The sequence below is a fragment of the Macaca fascicularis genome, chromosome 2, assembly GCF_037993035.2.
Source record: "Macaca fascicularis isolate 582-1 chromosome 2, T2T-MFA8v1.1".
Taxonomy (NCBI): domain Eukaryota; kingdom Metazoa; phylum Chordata; class Mammalia; order Primates; family Cercopithecidae; genus Macaca; species Macaca fascicularis.
This window is the reverse complement of record NC_088376.1, coordinates 110,417,467-110,443,246: the sequence shown is the minus strand read 5'-3', so window position 1 is coordinate 110,443,246 and position 25,780 is coordinate 110,417,467. Positions and strand designations below refer to the sequence as shown.

The 25,780-nt window shown below is 49.0% G+C and overlaps 1 protein-coding gene and 1 pseudogene across 4 annotated transcripts; one reads left to right on the top strand and one right to left on the bottom strand.

Annotated features, from left to right (window-relative positions):
- The first annotated feature begins 1,305 nt into the window (after positions 1-1,305).
- Positions 1,306-19,931, top strand: ELP6 (elongator acetyltransferase complex subunit 6). Of its 4 annotated transcripts, XM_045386364.3 has the most exons (7): positions 1,306-1,450; positions 4,039-4,117; positions 5,324-5,394; positions 10,204-10,322; positions 12,793-12,994; positions 17,229-17,375; positions 19,372-19,931. In XM_045386364.3, the coding sequence occupies exons 1-7, from the start codon at positions 1,397-1,399 to the stop codon at positions 19,498-19,500; spliced, it is 801 nt and encodes a 266-aa protein (XP_045242299.2). In that variant the 5' UTR covers positions 1,306-1,396; the 3' UTR covers positions 19,501-19,931. The 4 variants fall into 4 exon arrangements, with proteins under 4 accessions (XP_045242299.2, XP_045242300.1, XP_045242302.1 ...); XM_045386365.3 differs by lacking the exon at positions 5,324-5,394; XM_045386366.3 differs by lacking the exons at positions 1,306-1,450; positions 5,324-5,394 and adding an exon at positions 1,575-1,629.
- LOC123571681 (bolA-like protein 2 pseudogene) lies at positions 15,385-17,212 on the bottom strand (annotated as a pseudogene).
- Positions 19,932-25,780: the final 5,849 nt, after the last annotated feature.

Here is a 25,780-nt window from a genome sequence, read left to right as displayed (position 1 = left end):
ACAGTTTGTGATTTAAGTAAGGTGCTCAGGGAAGGCCTCACGAATAAAGTGACATCTGAACAAAGACCTGAAGGAAGTGGGGAATTTTAAAATCAGCTGAATATCTGGGAAAAGGGGCATTCCAGGAAGAGGGAAGAGTTAGTGCAAAGGCTCTGAGGACAGGAATACAGGGCGTGTTGCAACCACACTTTTTTTTTTTTTTTTTTTTTTGACGAAGTCTCACACTGCTGCCCAGGCTAGAGTGCAATGGCACGATCTCCGCTGACTGCAACCTCCGCCTCCCGGGTTCAAGCGATTCTACTGGCTCAGCCTCCCGAGTGGCTGGAATTACAGGCTCCCCCCACCACGCCCGGCTAATTTTTTGTATTTTTAATAGAGAAGGGGTTTCACTATGTTGGCCAGGCTGGTCTGCGAACTCCTGACCTCTTGATCCCTCCGTCTCGGCCTCCCAAAGCGCTGGGATTACAGGCGTGAGCCACTGCGCCCGGCCGCAAACACCCTTTGTCTGTGAGTCCCACCTTGACAACCTCTTTAATTCTGAAACCTACCTTGCCCCCATTGTTACTCCCCAATCCCGCTTTGCTTTCCTCCACATAACTTTTCAAGATATAATTCCGTGTCGGCCGGGCGTGGTGGCTCATGCCTGTAATCCCAGCACTTTGGGAGGCCGAGGCGGGTGGATCATGAGGTCGGGAGATCCAGAGCATCCTGGCTAACACGGTGAAACCCCGTGTCTACTAAAAATACAAAATATTAGCCGGGCGTGGTGCCAGGCGCCTGTAGTCCCAGCTACTCCGGAGGCTGAGGCAGGAGAATGGCGTGAACCCGGGAGGCGGAGCTTGCAGTGAACCGAGATCGCGCCACTGCACTCCAGTCTGGGCGACAGAGCAAGACTCCGTCTCAATAAAAAAAAAAAAAGATAATAATTAAAAAATAATAATTTCCTGTCCTTTGTTTTCGTTTACCGATGAGCCCAAGCTCCCAGGAGTGTGGGGCATACAGAGGGCGCCTGATAGCCACCTGTGGAGGAAAGGAGGCCCGGGGCTGGGCAGAGAGCGAGGCCAAGGGAAGGAGAATACTCGGTCGCGTGGAGCTTTGGGGGCCACTGGGAGGGCTCGGGCGCCAGGCCGATCTGCGCGGAATGAGCCGCCACAGGCCGCTGGCAGTCCTACAGAAAAGCCCATCGTTTCCAACTACCTGGGACTCCACGCACGTCTATGCGCTTGCGCAGCGGCCCCATCCAGACACCCGCCTCATTGGCTGTGGCTGGTTCGCAAAAGTGGCGTTGCGCATGCGCGCTTCTTTGCGTGAGGCGGGCTGTCTGGTGCGTTTAAGCCTCCATCGTCTTTGCAGCACCCCGGATTCTCCTCCAGAGTGTTAGTGCCAGGAGCTCGGAATGTTCGTGGAACTTAATAACTTGCTTAACACCACCCCCGACAGGGCGGAACAGGTAAGAGGTCCCGCGGCCCGGAAGGGGGCGGGACCTGGCAGGGCGGCGGAATACTGCATCCGGGAGGCGGTGCGCACGACCCCAGGGAATGGCGCGACGACCTGGCATGGGGCACCTGGGAGTTGTAGTCCGCAGAGGGTCGACCCGGGGATTGGAGTGTAGACTTGGACCCGCCGAAGGTGGGCTTCTGGGCCATCTCGTATATTCTCAAAGGCCGTACGTGCCCTTAAAAGTCTCTGGGAACGGTGGCTCAAGCCTGTAATCCCAGCACTTTGGGAGGCCGAGACGGGCGGATCACGAGGTCAGGAGATCGAGACCATCCTGGCTAACACAGTGAAACCCCGTCTCTACTAAAAATACAAAAACTTAGCCGGGCGAGGTGGCAGGCGCCTGTAGTCCCAGCTACTCGGGAGGCTGAGGCAGGAGAATGGCGTGAACCCGGGAGGCGGAGCTTGCAGTGAGCTGAGATCCGGCCACTGCACTCCAGCCTGGGTGACAGAGCGAGACTCCGTCTCAAAAAAAAAAAAAAAAAGTCTCTGGGAAGCGACCGGGCGCGGTGGCTCACGCCTGTAATCCCAGCAGTTTAGGAGGCCGAGGCGGATGGATCATATCAGGTCAGGAGTTCGAGACCAGTCTGGCCAACATGCTGAAACTCCGTCTCTAGGAAAAATACAAAAATTAGCCGGGCGTGGTGGCGCACGCCTGTAATCCCAGCTACTCGGGAGGCTGAGACAGGAGAATAGCTTGAACCCGGGAGGGGGAGGTTGCAGTGACCTGAGATCTCGCCACCGCACTCCAGCCTGGGCGACAGAGCGGGACTCCGTCTCAAAAAAAAAAAGTCCCTGGGAAGCATGGCCGACAGGGGGGTTGGATTATATTCACGGACGTGAACTGGGGCGCCCTGGGGCGCCCTGTGCGTGTTCACTGGGGTGGAGGTCCCAGGCGCTCAGAGGAGACTGCGGAATAGGCCTGAGAGGAGAGGGGAGTTCGTATAGGCGAGCTTCCTAACCGCCCCCTAGCCCCGGAGCAATCGGCACATTGTGTTGAACGCTGCTGTTCTTACTTTTCCTCTTTGTGGTCTCTGATAGAACTGTTAGAAGCTGGACGTAGCAAACATTGGCTTGGACTAAGTCAGTCTTTGGCACCCCAGGCTGGCATGTTCTCTTCACACTCTGGGGCACCTTGAAACCTTTCACATTTTAACGTAGGAGTAACCTCTTTCAGGAGCGTATCTCCTGGCTTATTCTTTTTTTTTTTTTCTTTTTCTGATGGAGTCTCGCTCCGTCACCCGGGCTGGAGTGCACTGGCGCTATCTCGGCTCCCTGCAACCTCACCTCCTGGCTTCAAGTGATTCTCCTTATTCAGCCTCCCAAGTAGCTGGGATTACCGGAGTGCGCTACCACACCCAGCTAATTACTCGGCTAATTTTTTTTTTTGTATTTTTTGTTAGAGACGGGGTTTCACCATGTTGGCCAGGCCGGTCTCGAACTCCTGACCTCAGGTGATCCGCCTGCCTCTGCCTCCCAAAGTGCTGGGATTACAGGCGTGAGCCACCACACTTGGCCTGGTTTATTCATAATCTTTGTCTTCCTAATGAAATGGTGAACTCCTTTTCAATGGCAACCAGGATACTATGTGTCTAAAGCCTTTTTATGATCCCATAGTGCCAAATTGTAGCTTTCAGTAGATCCTTGTGGATTTTAGTTGCCAGGCAGTTCTTGTCCAGATGACTCTGATTACCTTGCCAGTTACCACTGGCACTTCCAAAGTCAGCCTAGGGCCAGATGAGAGAATGGAGTATTCAAGTGGGCACCAGGAAATGACAGCACCAGGGGTAACCCTGAAGGTCTGACGGTGTGAGCTTTCATATTTTATAAGTGAAAAAACCTGAAGCCCAGAGAAGTTAGGCATTTGTGGAAGGTCACACGGCAAGGAGGTGGAATGCATGATATCACTTGATCCTGACCTTCCCTGTCACTGACAGAAATAGAGGTGAGTGGAGCGGGACAGCCAGGCTCTGCAGGGACCACCCTTAGAGGTCTTTCTAGAGCTCTCCATGATCAGGCCTCTGAAGCAGGGCCATTGGGTGAACTTTGTTATCAGACATCTCTATCAACAACTGCTTCTTCCTCCCTTCTCCCTCACCCTACAGAATAGAATTGGCATCAGAATATAAAGTAGTTGGCGGGGAGGCCTTTTGAAGGCCTCTTCCAGTCCCAGCAATCTGATTTTCATTGGAGTCTCATGGTAAAACATCCTTTGTTCAGGATCCAATTCTTCCTAAGACTGGTTCCTGAATTACTAACATGAGAAGTGAGGAAGAGAAATTATTTTATTCTCTGTTTGCTTTGAGGAGATGGAGTCTGAGATATGCCTGCCTAAGTAACAATAAGTGATAACTTTAATCATGGATTTTCCATAATTTTGACTTATTTTCATCTTTTCAGGGTACCTTAGCATATATATCATTAAAAAAATAAACTCTTCAGGTGTAGGAATTTAGGTGTGGACACAATTGACTAGATTTCTACACTAAGCTGACCTCTTTCCAGGGAGTCTAACCTTTTTGTGTTCCTCGTAACTTTTAGGGGAAACTGACTCTACTCTGTGATGCCAAGACAGATGGGAGTTTCCTTGTACACCACTTTCTCTCCTTCTACCTCAAAGGTATGGGACGCATTGATGCTGTAGAAAAGAAACCCAAGATGGGTGCAGAAGTAATAAAAACCAAAACTATGCCGGGCGCGGTGGCTCACGCCTGTAATCCCAGCACTTTGGGAGGCCGAGGCGGGCGGATCACAAGATCAGGAGATCGAGACCACGGTGAAACCCCGTCTCTACTAAAAATACAAAAAAATTAGCCGGGCGCGGTTGTGGGCGCCTGTAGTCCCAGCTACTCGGGAGGCTGAGGCAGGAGAATGGCGTGAACCCGGGAGGCGGAGCTTGCAGTGAGCCGAGATCGCGCCACTGCACTCCAGCCTGGGCGACAGAGCGAGACTCCGTCTCAAAAAAAAAAAAAAAAAAAAAAAAACCAAAACTATTTAAGGAAGCAATAACAGCATTTACAAGCCAAGCCTTGGTGTTGGGATACCTAGGGGGGCTATTTTGTGAGGATAACAGATCACTGGGCCATCTCGTTCCCTCCCCAGCCCTGCCAAAGAGTGGCGTGTGCTCACTGTTTCTGTGTCCTACCTTCTGCTTCTCCACCTACTGTGTGGACGTTGCCTCACTGAGGTCTTATGTGGCTTCTGATTTTGTTGCTCTCTGGTCTTTGTGTATCTCGAGGTCTCTGGGCACTCGACCCCATTGACACTTTGTCCTGGCAGTAGATGCTTCCTAAAGAACGTGGCTGCTGCATGGCTGGGCGTAATGGCTCATATCTATAATCTCAGCATTCAGGAGACCCAGGCGGAAGGATGATCTGTGGCCAGCAGTTCGAGACCAGCCTGGGCAATATAGGGAGACCCTGTCTCTACAAAAAAATGCAAAAATTAGCTGGGCACACCTATAGTTCCAGCTACTCGGGAGGCTGAGATGGGCAGATCACTTGAGGCCAGAGAAGTTGAGGCTGCAGTGAGCCATGATTGTGCCACTCTAGCCTGGACAACAGAGCGAGCTCAAATAATAATAATAATAAGAAGAAGAAGAAGAAGTACCTAGTACTACGTCTAACAGAAATATATCTTAGAATCAGCAAAATAAGATATAACTGTTAAGAAAAAAAGTACATCTTAGAATCAAATTGCATATGTCGGGTTGCAGAGCCTCTGGGTCTCTAGATTTGCCTCAGTGCTTTTGTTTTCAGAGGTATGAAATCAGTGAGACTGGTTGTAACCAGAGGATTTATTTAAAATCAATTGTTTTGTTTTCTAGCTAATTGTAAAGTCTGCTTTGTGGCACTCTTCCAGTCCTTCAGCCACTACAATATCGTGGGACAGAAGCTGGTAAATATTTTGGAGTTCCATGGTGAGGTCCCTGAGTGAGTGTGTGTGTCACACATGGTCTAAAGCTGGGCTTTCCTATTTGCATTGTACAGAACTTAGCAAAAGAGGGACTAAATAAATATTGAGCCGGGCACGGTGGCTCACGCCTGTAATCCCAGCACTTTGGGAGGCCAAGGTGGACGGATCACGAGGTCAAGAGATCGAGACCATTCTGGCCAACATGGTGAAACCCCGTCTCTACTAAAAATATAAAAATTAGCTGGGCATGGTGGCACGTACACGTAGTCCCAACTACTTGGGAGGCTGAGGCAGGAAAATTGCTTGTACCCGGGAGCCAGAGGTTGCAGTGAGCCGAGATCGCACTCCAGCCTGGCGACAGAGCAAGATTCTGTCTCAAAAAAAAAAAAAAAAAAAAGAAAGAAAGAAATCTTGGGATCCTGAACCCCTTATTTGAAGGGCTGAGGTAGCATCTCAGCATTAATTGAGACTTATTGAGACTTTGTAGAACCAGACCTGCTGTTTGTAGATGTTAATTAATCAAACCCTTCTCTACTCATTCTGGACCAGTTAAGATTTTCTCCTTCTCCATTTGAGTTTTGATTTTCGTCCTCCTTGGTTGGAGATCACACTTTGGTCTGCTGCTAAACTGGATGCCTCCCACTGTCTTTCCCTAAGTCTAGCGCTTCAGACCCCAATGTGGGGAGCGGGACTTTCGTTTCCTGCCCCTCACCACATCATACACAGGGGCAAGAATAAGATGGCTAAGAGGCTGATGAACTTCCTGACCTAGCCTGGGCCATTACCTGTGACTAGGTGGACTTCACTGCCTGAGAATGGAAGCTGAAGGGCTGTTTTTTGGTTTTTTTTTGGACAGGCCAGGCTTAGAGAGGGAGATAACTGGGCTACTCTTCAGCAGTGATCTTTAAAATGCCAGTCTTGGACTGGGCGCAGTGGCTTATGCCTGTAATCACAGCACTTTGGGAGGCCGAGGTGGGCAGATCACCTGAGGTCAGGAGTTTGAGACCAGCCTGGCCAACATAGCAAAACCCCATCTCTACTAAAAATACAAAAATTATCTGGGCAGTTGGCGTGCGCCTGTAGAGTGACACACCTTTTCAATAAAAAAAGGAAAAAAAAATATCTCCCAGAGATGCAATTCCCCCGCCCCGCCCCCCGCAAGATATAAGCAAATCAAGTCCAGAAATGTATAAGAAGAACTATACACCTCACTTGGGTTTATTACAATTTTACAAAGCCAGTTCAGCATTTGAAAATCAGCTGTTGTAATCCACCATCTCAACAGGCTAAAGAAACAAATTCATATGATGATATCACTTAATGCGGAAAAAGCATTTGACAAAACCCAAGACCTAGTCACTATAAAAATTCTTGGCTGCCAGGGGTGGTGGCTCATGCCTTTAATCTTAACACTTTGGGATCATCTCACTCATGGGGCGTGCATTCCACTCATTTATTTCTCAGAGGATCCAGACGTGGTGGCTCACGCCTATAATCCCAGCTACTTGGGAGGCTGAGGCATGAGAAGCACTTGAACCTGGGAGGCGGAAATTGCAGCGAGCCAAGATCGCACCACTGCACTCCAGCCTTGGCAAAAGAGCAAGACTCCATCTCAATACATACATACATACAAATAAAAAAAAATAAAATCCAGTCTTACTATTGGACCAAGTCACTGCCTCTTTCTCTGTTGGGCAGAAGCAAATGAGGAGGTGAGAAAATGGTAGGTTCTTTCTTTCCCATCCTTTGCAGAGAAGGGAGAACTTCTTGTGTTAGACATCAGGGCAGGAGCCCAGGGAGAACAGTCAGGATGTAAAGAAAACATGTTGCATTCCAGGGCTCTGTAGCATGGCTTTATGGCCACTGGATCTGTTTCAGGATGAGACAGCTGTGTGTTCGCATGTCTAAACTGGCTACTTTTTCTTTTACCTTTGAATGATAATCAGCACAGCAGGAATGGCATGCACAGTACTTGGCATGTGAAGTACTGGAGCGTGAGCTTCTATACTCATGGCATATTGTTGCACTTACATAAATAGACTGGTAGTGAGCAAGAGCAAACGTGATACGATCAGGAGTCTTTCTCTGTCAGCTGCAGCTATCAGAACAAATGGTGTTGGACATTGGAAGACCCTGGGCATTTTGTGTGTGAATGAGCAGTTGAGACCTGATGTAGGGGCATGGAAAGTCTAAAGAGTTACATGTTGCCTCTTTCTTTCTTGCCTTTTTTTTTTTTTTTTTCTTTTTTAGAGAACGGGTCTCCTTATGTTGCCCAGACTGGTCTTAAACTCCTAAGCTCAAGGGATCCTCCTGCCTCAGCCTCCCAAAGTACCGGGATTACAGATGTGAGCCACCACACCGAGCTCCATGTGACCTGTTTCTGCACAGGTGGAGCAGTGGGTTGCACATTTAGAATGCATCACTATCCCTGGGTGTTTGTTGAGCTGGACATCCTGAGCTGTGCCCTTGTTCTGGAATTAGACCCAGGGATCTGCTTTTGGTTTTTTTGAGACAGAGTTTCACTCTTGTTGCCCAGGCTGGAGTGCAATGACATGATCTTGGCTCGCCATAACCTCTGCGTCCCCGGTTCAAGTGATTCTCTTGCCTCAGTTTCCCAAGTAGCTGGGATTACAGGCATGTGCTACCATACCTGGCTAATTTTGAATTTTCATAGAGACAGGATTTTGCCATGTTGTCCAGGCTGGTCTCGAACTCCTGACCTCAGGTGATCTACGTGCCTCGGCCTCCCAAAGTGTTGGGATTACAGGCGTGAACCACCATGCCCGGCCAGGAATCTACATTTTAATCAGGCATCTTAAAGGGTTTCTTAATCGGATGGTAGTTCATGAACCATATTTAAGAAGTCCTTGAGGCCAGGCGCAGTGGCTCACACCTGTAATCCCAGCACTTTTGGAGGCTGAGGCAGGTGGATCACTTGAGGCCAGGAGTTTAAGACCAGCCTGGTCAGTATGGCGAAACCCTGTTTCTACTAAAAATAAAAACATTAGGCTGGGTGCGGTGGCTCATGCCTATAATCCCAGCACTGTGGGAGGCCAAGGTGGGTGGATCACCTGAGTTTGGCAGTTCGAGACCAGCCTGACCAACATGGAGAAACCCCGTCTCTACTAAAAATACAAAAATCAGCTGGATGTGGTTGCACATACTTGTAATCCCAGCTACTCAGGAGGCTGAGGCAGGAGAATCGCTTGAACCCAAGAGGCAGAGATTGCAGTGAGCCAAGATCGTACCATTGCACTCCAGCCTGGGTAACAAGAGTGAAACTCCATCTCAAAAAATAAATGAATGAATGAATAAATAAATAAATAAATAAATAAATAAATAAATAAATAAAAATTAGCCAGGTATGGTGGCACACACCTGTAATCCCAGCTACTCAGGAGGTTGAGGCACAAGAATCGCTTGAGGCCGGGCGCGGTGGCTCAAGCCTGTAATCCCAGCACTTTGGGAGGCCGAGACGGGCGGATCATGAGGTCAGGAGATCGAGACCATCCTGGCTAACACGGTGAAACCCCGTCTCTACTAAAAAAAATACAAAAAACTAGCCGGGCGAGGTGGCGGGCGCCTATAGTCTCAGCTACTCGGGAGGCTGAGCCAGGAGAATGGCGTGAACCCAGGAGGCGGAGCTTGCAGTGAGCTGAGATCCAGCCACTGCACTCCAGCCTGGGCGACAGAGCGAGACTCCGTCTCAAAAAAAAAAACAAAAAACAAAAAAACAAGAATCGCTTGAACCTGGGAGGCAGAGGTTGCAGTGAGCCGAGATTGCATTACTGCACTCCAGCCTAGGCAATAGAGTGAGACTATGTCTCAAAAAAAAAAAAAAAAAAAAAAAAAGAAAGTCCTTGAGCTTCAAGTCAGTGACAAGTAAAAAAAGAAAAGAAAAGAAAAAAAGTCCTGGTCTGAGCAGGGATATGCATACTAAATTTCTGCGTCCCATTTTTTGTGGGTTTTTTTTTTTTTTTTTTTTTTGTGGGATGGAGTTTCACTCTCGTCACCCAGGCTGGAGTGCAATGGTGCGATCTCGGCTCACTGCAACCTCCACCTCCCAGTTCAAGCAATCCTCCTGTCTTAGTCTCCTGAGTAGCTGGGATTGCAGGCACCTGCCACCACCCCTAGCTAATTTTTGTATTTTTTGTAGAGATGGTGTTTCACCATGTTGGCCAGACTAGTGTCGAACTCCTGACCTCAAGTGATCTGCCCCTTGGCCTCCCAAAGTGCTGGGATTATTGGCATGAGCCACCATGCCCAGCCTAGGTTTTTGTTTTTTGTGTCTTTTTGAGACAGGGTTTCGCTCTGTTGCTCAGGCTGGAGTGCAGCAGCATGATCATGGCTCACTGCAGCCTTGACCTGATGGGCACACGTGATCCTCCTACCTCAGCCTCCTGAGTTGCTGAGACTACAGGTGCAAACTGCCACACTTGGCTAATTTTTTTTTATTTTTTTTTGTAGAGACGAGATCTTGCCATGTTGCCCAGGCTGGTCTCAAACTCCTGGGCTCAAACGATCCACCTGCCTCAGCCTCCCAAGTAGCTGGGACTCCAGGCATGTGCCACCATGCCTGGCTAGTTTTTCTTTTAATGTGACAATTAAATGGAAATATACATCTGAAAACAGATGGGGGATTGTGGGTTGGGAGCACCCAGGGGAATGAAGACAGGCCTGTACATTGGGTGATCAGATACACTTCTGCCATGTTTGGAAGGTGTCTTGTGCCCTCTTGCAAGCTGGCATCTAGTCTGATGGGCACAGTAACTCACTGTTTGTCATGTTTAGGGTGTCAACCTGACTGTGGCGCGGGAGCGTGGGCAGCTTGTGTTCCTCGAGGGGCTGAAGTCCGCAGTGGACGTCTTTTTCCAGACTCAAGAGGAGCCACATCCCCTGCAGTTTCTCAGGTCAGTCAGCCTGCAGCCCAGCCCGGAAGCACACACGTGGCAGGTGGGCCCAGACAGGGTTCCTGGTTGCTGTGTGATTCCTTCTTATTGTGCAGGAAGATGGAACTGGCTTCAGGAGACAGACACTTCATCTGGTGTTGCAGCATTATCAAATGCTGGCTCTTCTCCTGGGGCTGAGGGTGGACATTTGTCCCCAAAGCTATAGAGAGGATCATTTGCTGGAAGGATGGCAGAACAATATGCTTTGCTGTGTTTTCCAGCCCTGGCTTAGAGCCCTAGTATACACCTGAGCTCTGCGACAGCGGAAACTCTGCAACGGCAAACTATGGGCTATGGGTCAGCTGCCTGTTTTTGTAAATAAATATGTTTTGTTTCATATTTTTAAAATTGTCTTTTTTAATATTATTTTTTTAAATTTATTTTTTGTAAATAAAATTTTACTGGAATACAGCCACGTTCATTTGTTTGCATGTTGTCCCTGGCTGTTTTTGCATTACAGCAACAAATAGAGTTGAGTAGTCAGGACAAAGACCATATGACCTGCAAGTCTAAAATATTTACTCTTCAGACATTTAAGAAAAAGTTTTTCCCCTGGTTTGGTATTCAGCGTCACAGGCCTGAGATTGGTTTTCCTGCTTTTCCTTCTTTCTGAACATTGGCCACAAACATAGCTCTGTGAAGACTCCCTGCTTGGCTGCTGTTCTTCCTCCACTACAAAGCGGTCCACACATTAACTTCCCCCGACCACCTTATCTCTCAGACACACACACCCTTATGTGGTGGCTGTGAGGCCATGTTTCCTGACCCTGTGTGTGACCTCACATACATCCCTTAGCATCTCTGACTTGGGGTTTCCTCATTTGAAGGCAGGGGCTGGTTACACCTCATCCCAAGATATGGGGAGATGTCCTCATTGTTAGTGAAAATAACGCAATGCCAGGGGCTCATCCCCGGAGCATAAGGCAGTAGGCCAGTTGCCCTGAGCCCTGTGCTCTGTTCCTCCACTCATTGCTGAGAAATGATGGCTGGGGGTAGTCACTAGAGAAGGCGGAGATAGTCAGTCTGGCTTGTGTCAGAAACAGGTCAAATCTGTTATGTATACAGAAGCCCTTAGGCCACTGCCACTGACCATCAGGGCATCTGAGTTGCTGTTTAACTTCTTATTTCATTATTTTTTTGAGACAGGGTCTTGCTCTGTTGTCCAGGCTGGAGTGCAGTGGTACACACACGGCTCACTGCAAACTCGACCTCCTGGGCTCAAGCACTCCTCTCATCTCGGCCTCCAAGTAGCTGGGACTACAGGGGTGTACCACCATGCCTGGTTAATTAAAAAAAAATTTTTTTTTGTAGAAATATGGTCCCACTCTGTTGCCTAGGCTATTCTCGAACTCCTGGGCTCAAATGATTCTCCCCCACTGGCCCTCCAAAGTGCTGAGATTATAGGTGCGAGCTACTGTGCCTGGCCTGTTTAACTTTTTCCAGCTGTGAATGACCTCCTGGGAAGGCTTCTGCCTGCCCAATCCAGTTATCTTCCAGATGCCTTAAGCTCTTGGGTTGAGAGGCTGTACGGTGTCTCTCTTTTTTCTTTTTTTTTTTTTGAGATAGAGTCTCGTTCTGTTGCCGAGGTTGAAGTGCAATGGGATGATCTCAGTCTTGGCTCACTGCAACTTCGCCTCCCAGGTTCAAGCAATTCTCCTGCCTCAGCCTCCCGAGTGGCTGAGATTACAGGTGTGCGCCACCACACCTGGCTAATTTTTGTATTTTTAGTAGAGACAGGGTTTCACCATTGTTGGCCAGGCTGATCTTGAACTCCTCACCTTGAGTGATCCGCCTGCCTCAGCCTCACAAAGTGCTGGGATTACAGGTGTGAACCACCGCACCTGACTATGTATGGTGTCTCTTAAGGGCCCTAGGAGCTGTTTATTTTTGTGTCCCCCAGTTTCTAACACAGTGCTTTATACCTAGCAGGCCTCAGGAAATATTTGAATTATTCCTGTACACGTGCATGCCTTTTCTTTCTAACCAGATCATGAACTCTTTGTTGCCAAGAATTGTGATAAAGTTCTTTGTCCCCCTTAGCCCTCTCCTGTGGTGCTACTTGGTTCTTGATAAACATCTGTAGAGAGAGTGAAGTCTGGGCCGGGCGCGGTGGCTCAAGCCTGTAATCCCAGCACTTTGGGAGGCCGAGGCGGGCGGATCACAAGGTCGGGAGATCGAGACCACAGTGAAACCCCGTCTCTACTAAAAATACAAAAAAAAAATTAGCCGGGCGCGGTGGCGGGCGCCTGTAGTCCTAGCTACTCAGGAGGCTGAGGCAGGAGAATGGCGTGAACCCAGGAGGCGGAGCTTGCAGTGAGCCGAGATCGCGCCACTGCACTCCAGCCTGGGCAACAGCGTGAGACTCCGTCTCAAAAAAAAAAAAAAAAAAGAGAGAGAGTGAAGTCTGATAACTTTTGTCCTGTCTCTCCAGGGAGGCTAATGCTGGGAACTTGAAACCATTGTTTGAGTTTGTACGGGAGGCCCTGAAGCCAGTAGACGGTGGAGAGGCTCGGTGGACGTACCCGGTGCTGCTGGTGGACGACCTCAGTGTACTCCTGAGCCTGGGCGTGGGGGCGGTGGCTGTGCTAGACTTCATTCACTACTGCAGAGCCACCGTGTGCTGGGAACTAAAGGTACTCATGGAACTGCCTTCTGTGCGCCCACCTGTGACCTCCAAGAACTCAGACAGGTCCACACCTCGCTTGCTGTGATCTTTTTATTTGCTTGGGGTTTTGGCTTTACTCTGGTAGCGCCAGAAAGCTTTTGCTCCAGCCACCTGCTTTCCCTTACCTGCCGTTGCTGAAAAGTAAAGCCCCCCAAAATAAAGCGATGATCAACATTGCGTTCAGTGGGGCTGGTCACGTGTGGCACTGCTGCAGTCCCAGGTCTGCCAGATATAGCCTGTGTGTCCTGGGGCAAGTTATTATCATCCCTGAGTGTATTTTATAGATCAGCTAAGATAATGAGTATATTGGCCGGGCGCGGTGGCTCAAGCCTGTAATCCCAGCACTTTGGGAGGCCGAGGCGGGCGGATCACAAGGTCAGGAGATCGAGACCACAGTGAAACCCCGTCTCTACTAAAAATACAAAAAATTAGCCGGGCGCGGTGGCAGGCGCCTGTAGTCCCAGCTACTCAGGAGGCTGAGGCAGGAGAATGGCGTGAACCCGGGAGGCGGAGCTTGCAGTGAGCCGAGATCGCGCCACTGCACTCCAGCCTGGGCAACAGCGTGAGACTCCGTCTCAAAAAAAAAAAAAAAAAAAAAAAAAAAAAAAAGATAATGAGTATAAGCTACTTTGAAAATTGTAAAGGGCAATACAAGTATAGGATATACAATGTTACCTTGATTACCAAGTTATGAGGGACAAACAGGGATTTCTGCTGTAATAGAGGTTTTAGAGTTTTTGTTTCTGTTTTCTTTTGGTTAGTCAAGTGAAGCAGTGGGAGCAGAGAAGAAACAAAGAAATCTGTAACTGGTTGTGATCAGTTAGGTGTAAATACTGCTGTACTTAATAGCCATAATAGAGTTTTTAACAATAACAATAGGCCAGTCAGTAAAATAGGAATGGCTGTGGGGCCTACCTCGCAGGTACCTGACTACAAGAGTAAAGTGAGATGAAGCTTGTAACATGTCAGCACGGTGTCTGGCCCACGGTAGCACTTGTCATTGTGTAATGGTGTAGCTGGCAGGAACGTGTGGACAGTGGTATGGTGTGGTCAGACTGAGTGTACAGAGCAATGGGAGAGATAAGCTAACTGAGTTAGCCAGGTGTGTGGGTATCCAGCAGTGTGTGTTGAACACCTGTGTGCAAAGTCCTGCCTGGAAGCTCTGTTCAGGGAACTTGTGAGGCCATCCTGGCTACAGCTGCAGAGCCAGGAACCAGGGTAATGCAGAAAGAATGGGAGGAGGAGGAACTCTTAGGGGTGTGGAAGGCACAGTCAGGATTAGGGGTTGAGAGTAAGTAGCCAAAGTCACCTTCTGCAGTCCAGCTGGGTCTGTGACCTGCTACCACCCTCTTTTTGTAAGAATACTTGTTTTAGTTGAAAAAATAAAACTTGGGCATTGTTTTAAAAAGAAAAAGAAGGAAGAAAAGTGCTCTTGCCTCTCTCCCTCCCTCCAACGTGCATCCTTCTTTTTTTTTTTTTTTTTTGAGATGGAGTTGCTCTGTCTCCCGGGCTGGAGTGCAGTGGTGAGATCTCGGCTCACTGCAAGCTCCGCCTCCCGGGTTCATGCATTCTCCTGCCTCAGGCTCCCGAGTAGCTGGGACTACAGGTGCCCACCACCGCGCCCAGCTAATTTTTTTTTTTTTTGTATTTTTAGTAGAGACGGGGTTTCACCGTGGTCTCTATCTCCTGACCTCGTGATCTGCCCGCCTTGGCCTCTCAGAGTGCTAGGATTACAGGTGTGAGCCACCACGACCGGCTCAACGTGCATCCTTCTAGCCAGTCTGTACAATTATGCACATATTTGGTTTTTTCTTTTTTTTTTTTTTTTTGAGACGGAGTCTCACTCTGTCGCCCAGGCTGGAGTGCGGTGGCCGGATCTCAGCTCACTGCAAGCTCCACCTCGCGGGTTCACGCCATTCTCCTGCCTCAGCCTCCGGAGTCGCTGGGACTACAGGCACCTGCCTCCTCGCCCGGCTAGTTTTTTGTATTTTTTAGTAGAGACGGGGTTTCACCGCGTTAGCCAGGATGGTCTTGATCTCCTGACCTCGTGATCCACCCGTCTCGGCCTCCCAAAGTGCTGGGATTACAGGCTTGAGTCACCGCACCCGGCTTCTTTTTTCTATATTTTTACTTTTTATAGAGACTTGGTTTCACTATGTTGCCCAGGCTGATCTTGAACTCCTGGGCTCAGGTGATTCTCCTGCCTTGGCTCTCAAAGTATATGCACATATTTGTCTCCCTGCATTTTTCTTCACATTACTGGTAACGTGCCATCCACACTGTTTGCTACTTCTTTTTTTCATTTAGTAATACACAGTGTATTTTGTTGTCCATTGTCCAATAACACATGGATCTGCTTCATTCTTTTCCTTTGTTTCTAGCCTTGATTGATAATTTAATGGCTGTGTAGGTGTCAGTCCCTCGTTTCTGCTGCTCACAGGCCCGCTGCTCTGGGATGAGGGTTTTCTGCTCAAAAGCATGTGTGAGAGCCTCCGGCTAGGCACACGTTTATCCGCCAGTGTATCTGAAGCAGCCGCTTCCCCTTGAACTTGGCCGACACCACCAGGACTCAGAAGCTGCAGGCACAACGGTTGAGGGTCACATCCTCCACCTTCACATGCTCTGCCTCCAGGTCCCACTGCAGTTTCTCCCGGAGTTATTCTGCACTGAGTTCCGTGGCAGCAGTCCAGCTGGGGCCGCAGCCCAGCAGGGACAGAACCCCAGCTCAGACCCTGGCCTGGCCACGCTGCTTTGTACCCCTACAGGAGCCATTTATTCTTTTTCTTTTTTAAACTATTCTTTTCTTTTTTTTGAGATGGAGTTTCACTCTTGTTGCCCCGGCTAGAGTGCAGTGGTGCAACCTCAGTGACCTTGGCTCATGCAACCTCCACCTCCCAAGTTCAAGCAATTCTCCTGCCTCAGCCTCCCAAGTAGCTGGGATTACAGGTGCCCACCACCACACCCGGCTAAATTTTTTTTTTTTTTTTTTGAGATGGAGTCTTGCTCTTTTGCCCAGGCTGGAGTGCAGTGGTGTGATCTCAGCTCACTGCAACCTCTTCCTACCGGGTTCAAGCAATTCTCCTGCCTCAGCCTCCCGAGTAGCTGGGATTACAGGCACACGCCACCATGCCCAGCTAAATTTTGTGTTTTCTTTAGTAGAGACAGGGTTTCACCATGTTGGCCAAGCCGGTTTTGAACTCCTGACCTTGTGATCTGCCCACCTCAGCCTCCAAAGTGCTGGGATTACAGGCGTGAGCCACCATGCCTGGCCGGCTAATTTTAAAAATATTTTTAGTAGAGATGGGATTTCACCGTGTTGGCCAGGCTGGTCTTGAACTCCTGACCTCAGGTGATCCACCCACCTTGGCCTCTCAAAGAGCTGGGATTACAGGTGTGAGCCACCATGCCCGGCCTTTTATTACTATTCTTTACAAATAGAGACAGGGTGTCACTATGTTGCCCAGGCTGGTATTGAACTCCCTGGCTCAATGATCCTCCTGCCTTGGCCTCCCAAAGTGTTGGGATTACAGGCGTGCACCACTGTGCCCGGCCAGCTTTATTCTTTTTAACAACTGGACAGTATTCCTTTGAAAGGACTTATTATTCAAGCTGTCACTTTTTGGCAGGGTTGACCAAAAAGTCATTTCGGCTTGGCTAACTCCTACTTGCCCTCTGAGATTCAGCTCACGTTTACTCACCTCCTGACCTGCTTCTCCAGGTTAGAGCGGATGCCTCTTCGTTGTGCTCCCCATATACCTCATGCTTCCCTCTCCCTTGCTCTTATCATCCTGTATTGTCAGCATCTATCTGCTCCTGGGCCCATATCTCTCACTTGTTATTTCTATTGTGGGATCTGGTACACTGTAAGTATTCAGGAACTGTAGATGGAATAAATGGGTGCCTGGCAGGATGGTGACACTTTTAATAACATTCAGGAATTCAGGAGAGTGAGCTAATTTTGAAGACTGTTGGTTTAGATGAAGTGAGCTGAAAATATGGGTTGGCTCATTATGGGTGAGATTGTCCAGTAGATGACTGGAATCAGGGTCTGGGAGCACAGGTAGGGGCTGGCTGTAGCAGCAGCAGGGAGGGTGATCTGTGAGAGGATGTGCAGGGGAGCGGAGGCAATGAGAGGCTGGCACTCCCTGACTCTGGGTGTCCCTTCCGGTAAGGAGCAGGCTTCCATCTTGTATCTGATGCAGGGAAACATGGTGATCCTTGTGCACGACAGTGGAGATGTGGAGGATGAGGAGAATGACATCTTGCTGAATGGCGTCAGTCACCAGAGCCACCTGATCCTGCGGGCTGAGGGCCTGGCCACTGGCTTCTGCAGGGATGTGCATGGGCAGGTATGCAGGGGCCTACTGGGCAATGGGCTGCTTGCCCGTGTACCTATGATTCTTGACTGCATGGGGGAGAGTCAGGCCTGAGGGACTGTCTGGTTGGGACATGACTTCAGGTGGAAGGGAAACACTGGAAATTGTGAGACTTCAGGTAATAGACCTGCTCCAGATGGCACTTAGCCTCATGGACCAACACACATATTCCATGGGGATCCCATTTGTGACCAAAGTGGAGCACTCTTAAAGAGGAGACAGCTGTCTACAGTGGAATGCAGGGCATGCCGTCAAGTAACAGCAAAATTTCTCTGCAGTACTGCAGCAGGCATTGTCTATTCAGGTCAACACTGTTCCTTTTTTTTTTTAGTCAAAGAGTCTTGCTCTGTCGCCTAGGCTGGAGTGCAGTGGCGCGATCTTGGCTCACTGCAACCTCTACCTCCTGGGTTCAAGCAGTTCTCTGCCTCAGCCTTCCAAGCACCTGGGATTACAGGCGATCCACTGCCATGCCTGGCTAATTTTTTTTATATTTTTAGTAGAGACGGGGTTTCATCTTGTTGGCCAGGCTGGTCTTGAACTCCTGACCTTGTGATCCACCCCCGTTTGCCTCCCAAAGTGTTGGGATAACAGGAGTGAGCTACCGTGCCCAGCCTGTTCCTTTTAAAATAATAACTCGGGGCCACGCATAGTGGCTAATGCCTGTAATCCCAACACTTTGGGAGGCCAAGGCAGACCAGTCACTTGAGGTCAGGAGTTCGAGACCAGCCTGGCCAACATGGTGAAACTCCACCTCTAATAGAAATAGAAAAGTTAGCCAGGCATGGTGGTGCGGGCCTGTAGTCCCAGCTACTCAGGAGACTGAGGCAGGAGAATCACTGGGTATCATGGACCAGGGTTGCTGCCCCAACTGCTGTCTCTTACTAGAACAATTGGAGTACTTGGGCAGAAACTGAGAGTCCTTCTCTGGGAGGGAAGCTGGATTCTACCCCTCTAAATGGGCTGCCGTGTGGCTCTCTGCCTTCTCAAACTTCTCTTCTGGAACCACTCCCAAGCCTCCACCACAGCTTCCTGGTTAACTTGATGTTGAGCACTCCTGACCCAGTAAGAGTGGCTAGGAGTCTTGGCCCAGAGTCCTTCAGAGGCAAGGCTGGTAGGTCACACAGAGGACCAAGCCCAGCAGTGCTATGTCTGTAGTGCTGCAGCAGGGCCTGAGGAGAAGGTGCTGCTGGGCAGCTGTGGCCTCTCTTCAGCCAGACCCCCAGAGCATTGTAGTCAGTGGAAACACCATCAAAACAGGTATCTAGCCTTCCTGGGCCTCTGTATTGAATGTGCAAATTCTAATGGGATTTTCAAAATTAGTCTAGCCCACAAGTACAAAACCATGCTTAGAAAAAAGAACAAAGGGACCAGGCGCGGTGGCTCACACCTGTAATCCCAGCACTTTGGGAGGCCGAGGTGGGTGGATCACCTGAGGTCAGAGTTCCAGACCAGCCTGGCCAACATAGTGAAACCCCGCCTCTACTAAAAATACAAAAATTAGCTGGGCATGGTAATGCGTACCTGTAATCCAGCTACTTGGGAGGCTGAGGCAGAAGAATCGCTTGAACCCAGGAGGCGGAGGTTGCAATGAGCCAAGATTGCGCCACTGCACTCCAGACTGGGCAACAGAGTAAGACTCTGCTTAAAATAAAATAAAATGAAATAAAATAAAATAAAAATACTTTAATGGTCTTCCTTTGAAAGACTTTTTCCTTCCTTCTCCTTTTTGTTTCTCTTTCACATTTTTTGTATTGAGCCAATATGACTACTGTAATGGAGGGGAACCCTTTATTTGTAGTTAGCTGGTGATACGCTTTATTTTACAAGTTGGCCCCATTACCAGATGGCACGTCTGACTGTCATCTCATAGAGGCCTCAGCTGAAGGTCACAGAGAAGCTAGGGTGGGGCTCCCAGTGGAGCAGCTTCCTGGGGTGGTTGCTCCTCTTTCATTCTTCTCTGTCTCTGTAGCTGAGAATCCTGTGGAGGAGACCATCGCAGCCCACAGCCCAGCGGGATCAGAGCCTCACTTACCAGTATAAGATACAGGACAAAAGCGTGTCCTTTTTTGCCAAAGGAATGTCTCCTGCTGTTCTGTGACCTGATTTGGGAGCAGCTGAAGCTATGTAGGACTGTTTTTGGATGTGGAAGATAGAGCAACCTTGCAGGAATGGGTCTTTCTCCTCTGTAGTAGTATTTCAGGCTGGACCGCTGACTCCACTGTGACCAAGGAGGATTGAGTGCTGCAGTGATGGCATGCCTTGGCTGTCCTGGGCCCTGTTCAGAAAACACGACAAGGTACCACGATCCTGCCTCTGCTGAGAGAGGCTGGATGCTAGACCCAAGTGAAAGGGGTCCCTTGGAGCCTTTGTTTAAATATGCCTTAGTCCCAGCTGCCCATTTTTGGTTGACATGCCTTTCAGAGCCAGAGAGGGTATAAATGTGCCAGCCAGGAGATGGCACCAGATGGCAGGTGTGCAAGGTGACAACTAGGATAATCATGGCTAGAATAAAGTAAGTTTCCACACTGAGGCTTCCTGTGGGTTGTCTTGTTCAATTTCCATCCTGGAAAGGTACTTCCCCTTTCCCTATGAGTCCAGCGAGGAAACAGACCTAGAGAGGTTTGGAAGCACACAGGCTGCACAGCAGGCTGTAAGTAACTGCGCCTCACTCCAAAGTCCACACTTGCTGACTGATAGTCACGCAACCCAGAGGCCGGCTCCCCACCCAAAGGTGGGGACCTTTCACTTCTCCAGTTTCTGTGGTGCCTTGCCTTTGTGCCAACAAATCCTAGCCATTAAGGGCCTGACACCAGGGCCTTGGCCACATGAGACCCTGTGTAGGCGCAGGTGTGTATGGCCTTGGTGAGAGGGGTAAGGGATGTTCTTGCTGCCAGGCAGATCGGGCCTTGGCGAGGAGCTGGTGCCTCCCTCACCTGTGAAGACTGCGGGAAGTGAGCTCTTGCCTCTGCATCCTTTAGGTGACAACTAGTCCCACTCAGCCCCTCAGTTGAGGTCACCTCAGAGTAGACACCAGGTGTATTCTAGTAAAATGGGTGTTTTTTTTGGTATATAAATTATACTACAATGAATTTTATCTTAAAGAAAATGAAAAAATAATACTATTTTTGCTATATAATAAGGAACTTACATAGCTGTTATTTTCTTTTCTGTTTTTTGTTTTTTTGGTTTTTTTTTGAGACAGAGTCTTGCTCTGTCGCCCAGGCTGGAGTGCAGTGGCATGATCTCGGCTCACTGCAAGCTCCGCCTCCCGGGTTCATGCCATTCTCCTGCCTCAGCCTCCTAAGTAGCTGGGACTACAGGTGCCCGCCACCATGCCCAGCTAATTTTTTTGTATTTTTAGTAGAGACGGGGTTTTACCATGCTAGCCAGGATAGTCTTACGATCTCCTGACCTCGTAATCTGCCCGCCTTGGCCTCCCAAAGTGCTAGGATACAGGCGTTAGCCACCACGCCTGGCCTTTTTCTTTTTTTTTTTTGAGGTGGAGTCTCGCTCTGTCACCCAGGCTGGAGTGCAGTGGCGTGATCTTGGCTCACCACAACCTCCGCCTCCTGGGTTCAAGCTATTCTGCCTCACCCTCCCGAGTAGCTGGGATAACAGGCAGGTGCCACTGTGCCTGGGGTTTAGTAGAGACGGGGTTTTGCCATATTGGCTAGGCTGGTCTTGAACTCCTGACCTCAGGTGATGTGCCTGCCTTGGCCTCCCAAAGTGCTGGGATTACAGGCATGAGCCACCATGCCCGGCCTCTTTTCTTTGTTTTGAGACATGGTCTCTCTCTGTCACTCAGGCTAGACTGCAGCGGTGTGATTATAGCTCACTGCAGCCTCAACCCTCTGGGCTCAAGGGCTCTTCCCACTTCAATCTCCCAAGTAGCTGGGATTATAGGTGCGTGTCACCATGCCCAGCTCATATCTGTTGTTTAATTTTAACTTTTTAGATTTTTAGTCTTTGGGAAAAATTTATCACACTACTCTTCAAATCATACCATTGTGTATGTTTTCCCTCTGAAACAGTAAGCTGCTTTTATTCTCAAAATAGTGTAGACCCAGGCTGGGTGCGGTGGCTCAAGCCTGTAATCCCAGCACTTTGGGAGGCCAAGATGGGCGAATCACGAGGTCAGGAGATCGAGACCATCCTGGCTAACACGGTGAAACCCTGTCTCTACTAAAAAATACAAAAAACTAGCCAGGCGTGGTGGTGGGCGCCTGTAGTCCCAGCTACTCGGGAGGCTGAGGCAGGAGAATGGCGTAAACCTGGGAGGAGCTTGCAGTGAGCTGAGATCTGGCCACTGCACTCCAGCCTGGGTGACAGAGCGAGGCTCTATCTCCAAAAAAAAAAAAAAAAAAAAAAAAAATACTGTAGACCTGATAGAATATTTGAAAGTTACGAGTGCAGGCCGGGCGCGGTGGCTCAAGCCTGTAATCTCAGCACTTTGGGAGGCCGAGACAGGTGGATCACGAGGTCAGGAGATCGAGACCATCCTGGTTAATACGGTGAAACCCCGTCTCTACTAAAAAGTACAAAAAACTAGCCGGGCGAGGTGGCGGGCGCCTGTAGTCCCAGCTACTTGGGAGGCTGAGGCAGGAGAATGGCGTGAACCCGGGAGGCGGAGCTTGCAGTGAGCTGAGATCTGGCCACTGCACTCCAGCCTGGGCGACAGAGCGAGACTCCATCTCAAAAAAAAAACGAAAGTTACGAGTGCAATTAAGAGAAAGTAGTTACGGCCGGGCGCGGTGGCTCAAGCCTGTAATCCCAGCACTTTGGGAGGCCGAGACGGGCGGCTCACGAGGTCAGGAGATCGAGACCATCCTGGCTAACATGGTGAAACCCCGTCTCTACTAAAAAAAATACAAAAAACTAGCCGGGCGAGGTGGCGGGCGCCTGTAGTCCCAGCTACTCGGGAGGCTGAGGCAGGAGAATGGTGTAAACCCGGGAGGCGGAGCTTTCAGTGAGCTGAGATCTGGTCACTGCACTCCAGCCTGGGCGACAGAGTGAGACTCCGTCTCAAAAAAAAAAAAAAAAGAGAAAGTAGTTACTAAAGAATCTAATGATTTTTTCACTAAGACTTCAGTATTTATGCAAAGTTCATTTGAGCTACGGTTTTGAATGGGCAAGGCACCATTTTTTACATGGCATAAATGTTGTTATCATATTTCTTCACTTAGTTTATAAGTGTTTTAACAAATTTTTTTTTTTTTTTTTTTTTTTTTTTTTTTTTTTTTTTTTGAGACAGGTTCTCTCTCTCTCTGTTGCCCAGGCTGGAGTGCAGTGTGGCACTTCCTAGCTCACTTGAATTCTAAGCGATCCTCCCATCTCAGCATCCTGAGTAGCTGGTACCACAGGTGCCCACCACCATGCCTGGCTGATTTTTAAATTTTTTTGTAGAAACGGGATGTCGCTTTGCTGCCCAGGGTAGTCTTGAACTCCTGGGCTCAAGAGATCCTCCTGCCTCAGCCTCCCCTCAAATATTTTATGTTTAATAGCTATTCAGGGCCGGGCACGATGGCTCATGCCTGTAATCCCAGCACTTTGGAAGGCCAAGGCGAGTGGATCACCTGAGGTAAGGAGTTCAAGACCAGCCTGGCCAATATGGTGAAACCCCATCTCTACTAAAAATACAAAAATTAGCTGGGTGTGGTGGTGGGCACTTGTAATCCCAGCTACTCAGGAGGCTGAGGCAGGAGAATCACTTGAACCTGGGAGGCAGAGGTTGCAGTGAGCTGAGAACGCGCCATTGTGCTCTAGCCTGGACAACAAGAGCAAAATTTAGTCTCAAAAAAAAAAGGAAAATAGCTATTCAACATTTTATGCTATCATTATATTCTAGTTTGTTTAGTTGTCCCCTGGGCATGTAGGTTCTGGTTTTTACAGTTATCAATTATGCTGCTATAAATTTTATAAACTCTACCTATTGCTGGGGGGCATAAGTACTTGTTTGTTTAGAACCTGACAAACCAGGTCACTGGCAGAGCTCATAGAACTTACATTCTGGAGGAGAAGACAGGCAATCAACAGAATTGACAGGGGACATATTTAACTTAGATAGACCACGGTAAGTGCTATAAATAAACCAGCACAGGGGCCTGTGAGAAGTGAGGAGTGATGCCATTTTAATCTATTCCTTCTAATGGAATTACTCAATTACAGCGGAAACTGGCCCTGGCACATTATCAGATTGTTCTTCAGAATGATGGAGCCAGTTGATGGTGATGCAGAGATTTTCCTCTGTCAACTTTGGGTTTAACTTATTTTTTAATTAATTTAATAGTGGTGGTTGTGTGAGAATGGACTAATACAGGGGTAGAAATACAGGATCATAAGGTGTGATATGGGCCATAAAAAGGATTCTAGTGTGAAAATTGGCATTTCTTTAATCACTAGCACATGATTTTCTCTGTATTTTTCCATGTGTACAGAATCTGTTCCTTATCCTTGCTTACTTATCAATTAAAACCTGATGTTGGTCGGGCATGGTGGCTCGTGCCTGCAATCCCAGCACTTTGGGAGGCTAAGGCAGGCAGATCACTTGAATCCAGGATTTTATTTTTATTTATTTATTTATTTATTTTGAGACAGAGTCTTGCCCTGTCACCCAGGCTGGAGTGCAGTGGCGTAATCTTGGCTCACTGCAACCTCCACCTTCTGGGTTCAAGCGATTCTCCTGCTTCAGCCTCCCAATTAGCTGGGACTATAGGCGCCCGCCACCTCGCCTGGCTAGTTTTTTGTATTTTTTAGTAGAGGTGGGGTTTCACCGTGTTAGCCAGGATGGTCTCGATCTCCTGACCTCGTGATCTGCTCGCCTCAGTCTCCCAAAGTGCTGGATTACAGGCATGAGCCACTGCACTTGGCCAGAAGACCTGTTTCATAAAAAGGGTTATAAAGATAAAAACAATCCTAAAGGCTGGCAATGGTAGCTCATACCTGTAACCTCAGTGCTTTGGGTTGCTGAGATGAGAGGATCACTTGAGGCCAGGAGTTTGAGGCCAGGCTGGGCAAAATAGCAAGACCCTGTCTTCAACAACAACAACAAAAAGCTGGGCATGGTGGTATGGTCCCAGCTGCTCAGAAGGCTATGGTGGGAGGACTGTTTGAGCTTAGCAGTTCAAGGCTGCAGTGGGCTATGATCGAGCCACTGCACTCAAGGCTGGATGACAGAACGAAACACTATCTCAAAAAAACCCCGAAAACCAAAAACCAAAACAATCCTAAAGACTGCTATAGCCTAATGAGGTTGATATAGTTTGGGTCTGTGTCCCTGCGCAAATCTCATGTCAAAATTAATTCCCAGCCGGGCGCGGTGGCTCAAGCCTGTAATCCCAGCACTTTGGGAGGCTGAGACGGGTGGATCACGAGGTCAGGAGATCGAGACCATCCTGGCTAACACAGTGAAACCCCGTCTCTACTAAAAAATACAAAAAACTAGCCGGGCGAGGTCGTGGGCGCCTGTAGTCCCAGCTACTCGGGAGGCTGAGGCAGGAGAATGGCGTAAACCCGGGAGGCGGAGCTTGCAGTGAGCTGAGATCCGGCCACTGCACTCCAGCCTGGGTGACAGAGTAAGACTCCGTCTCAAAAAAAAAAAAAAAAAAAAAAAATTAATTCCCACTGTTGGAGATGGGGCCTGCTGAGAGGTGATTGGATCACGGGAGCGGATTTCCCTCTTGGTACTGTCCTGAGTTCTCATGAGATCTTTTGTTTAAAAGTGTGTAGCACCTACCCCCCACTCCCCACCCCATTTTGGTCCTGCTCCTGCCATATAAGACACCTGCTCCCGCTTTGCCTTCCGCCACCAGTGAAAGCTCCCTTGAGGCCTCCCCAGAAGCATATACTGCCATGCTTCCTGTGCGGCCTGCAGAACCGTGAGCAAATTCAACCTCTTTTCTTTGTAAATTACCCAGTCTCAGGTATTTCTTTATAGCAGTGTGAGAATAGACTAATACAGGGGTTGAAAAACAGGATCATAAGGTGTGATATGGGCCATAAAAATGATTCTACCAACATGGGGCTGACGTTTGTAGGGAAGAACAATTATTTCCCCCTAATTTTTTTTGTTTTTGAGACGGAGTCTTGCTCTGTCGCCCAGGCTGGAGTGCATGGTGCAATTTTGGCTCACTGCAAGCTCCGCCTCCCAGGTTCATGCCATTCTGCTGCCTCAGCCTCCCAAGTAGCTGGGACTACAAGTGCCCGCCACTATACCTGGCTAATTTTTTGTGTGTGTATTTTTAGTAGAAATGGGGTTTCACCACGTTAGCCAGCATTGTCTCTATCTCCTGACCTTGTGATCTGCCCTCCTTGGCCTCCCAAAGTGCTGGGGATTACAGGCGTGAGCCACCATGCCTGGCCCTAAATTTTTTTTTTCTTTT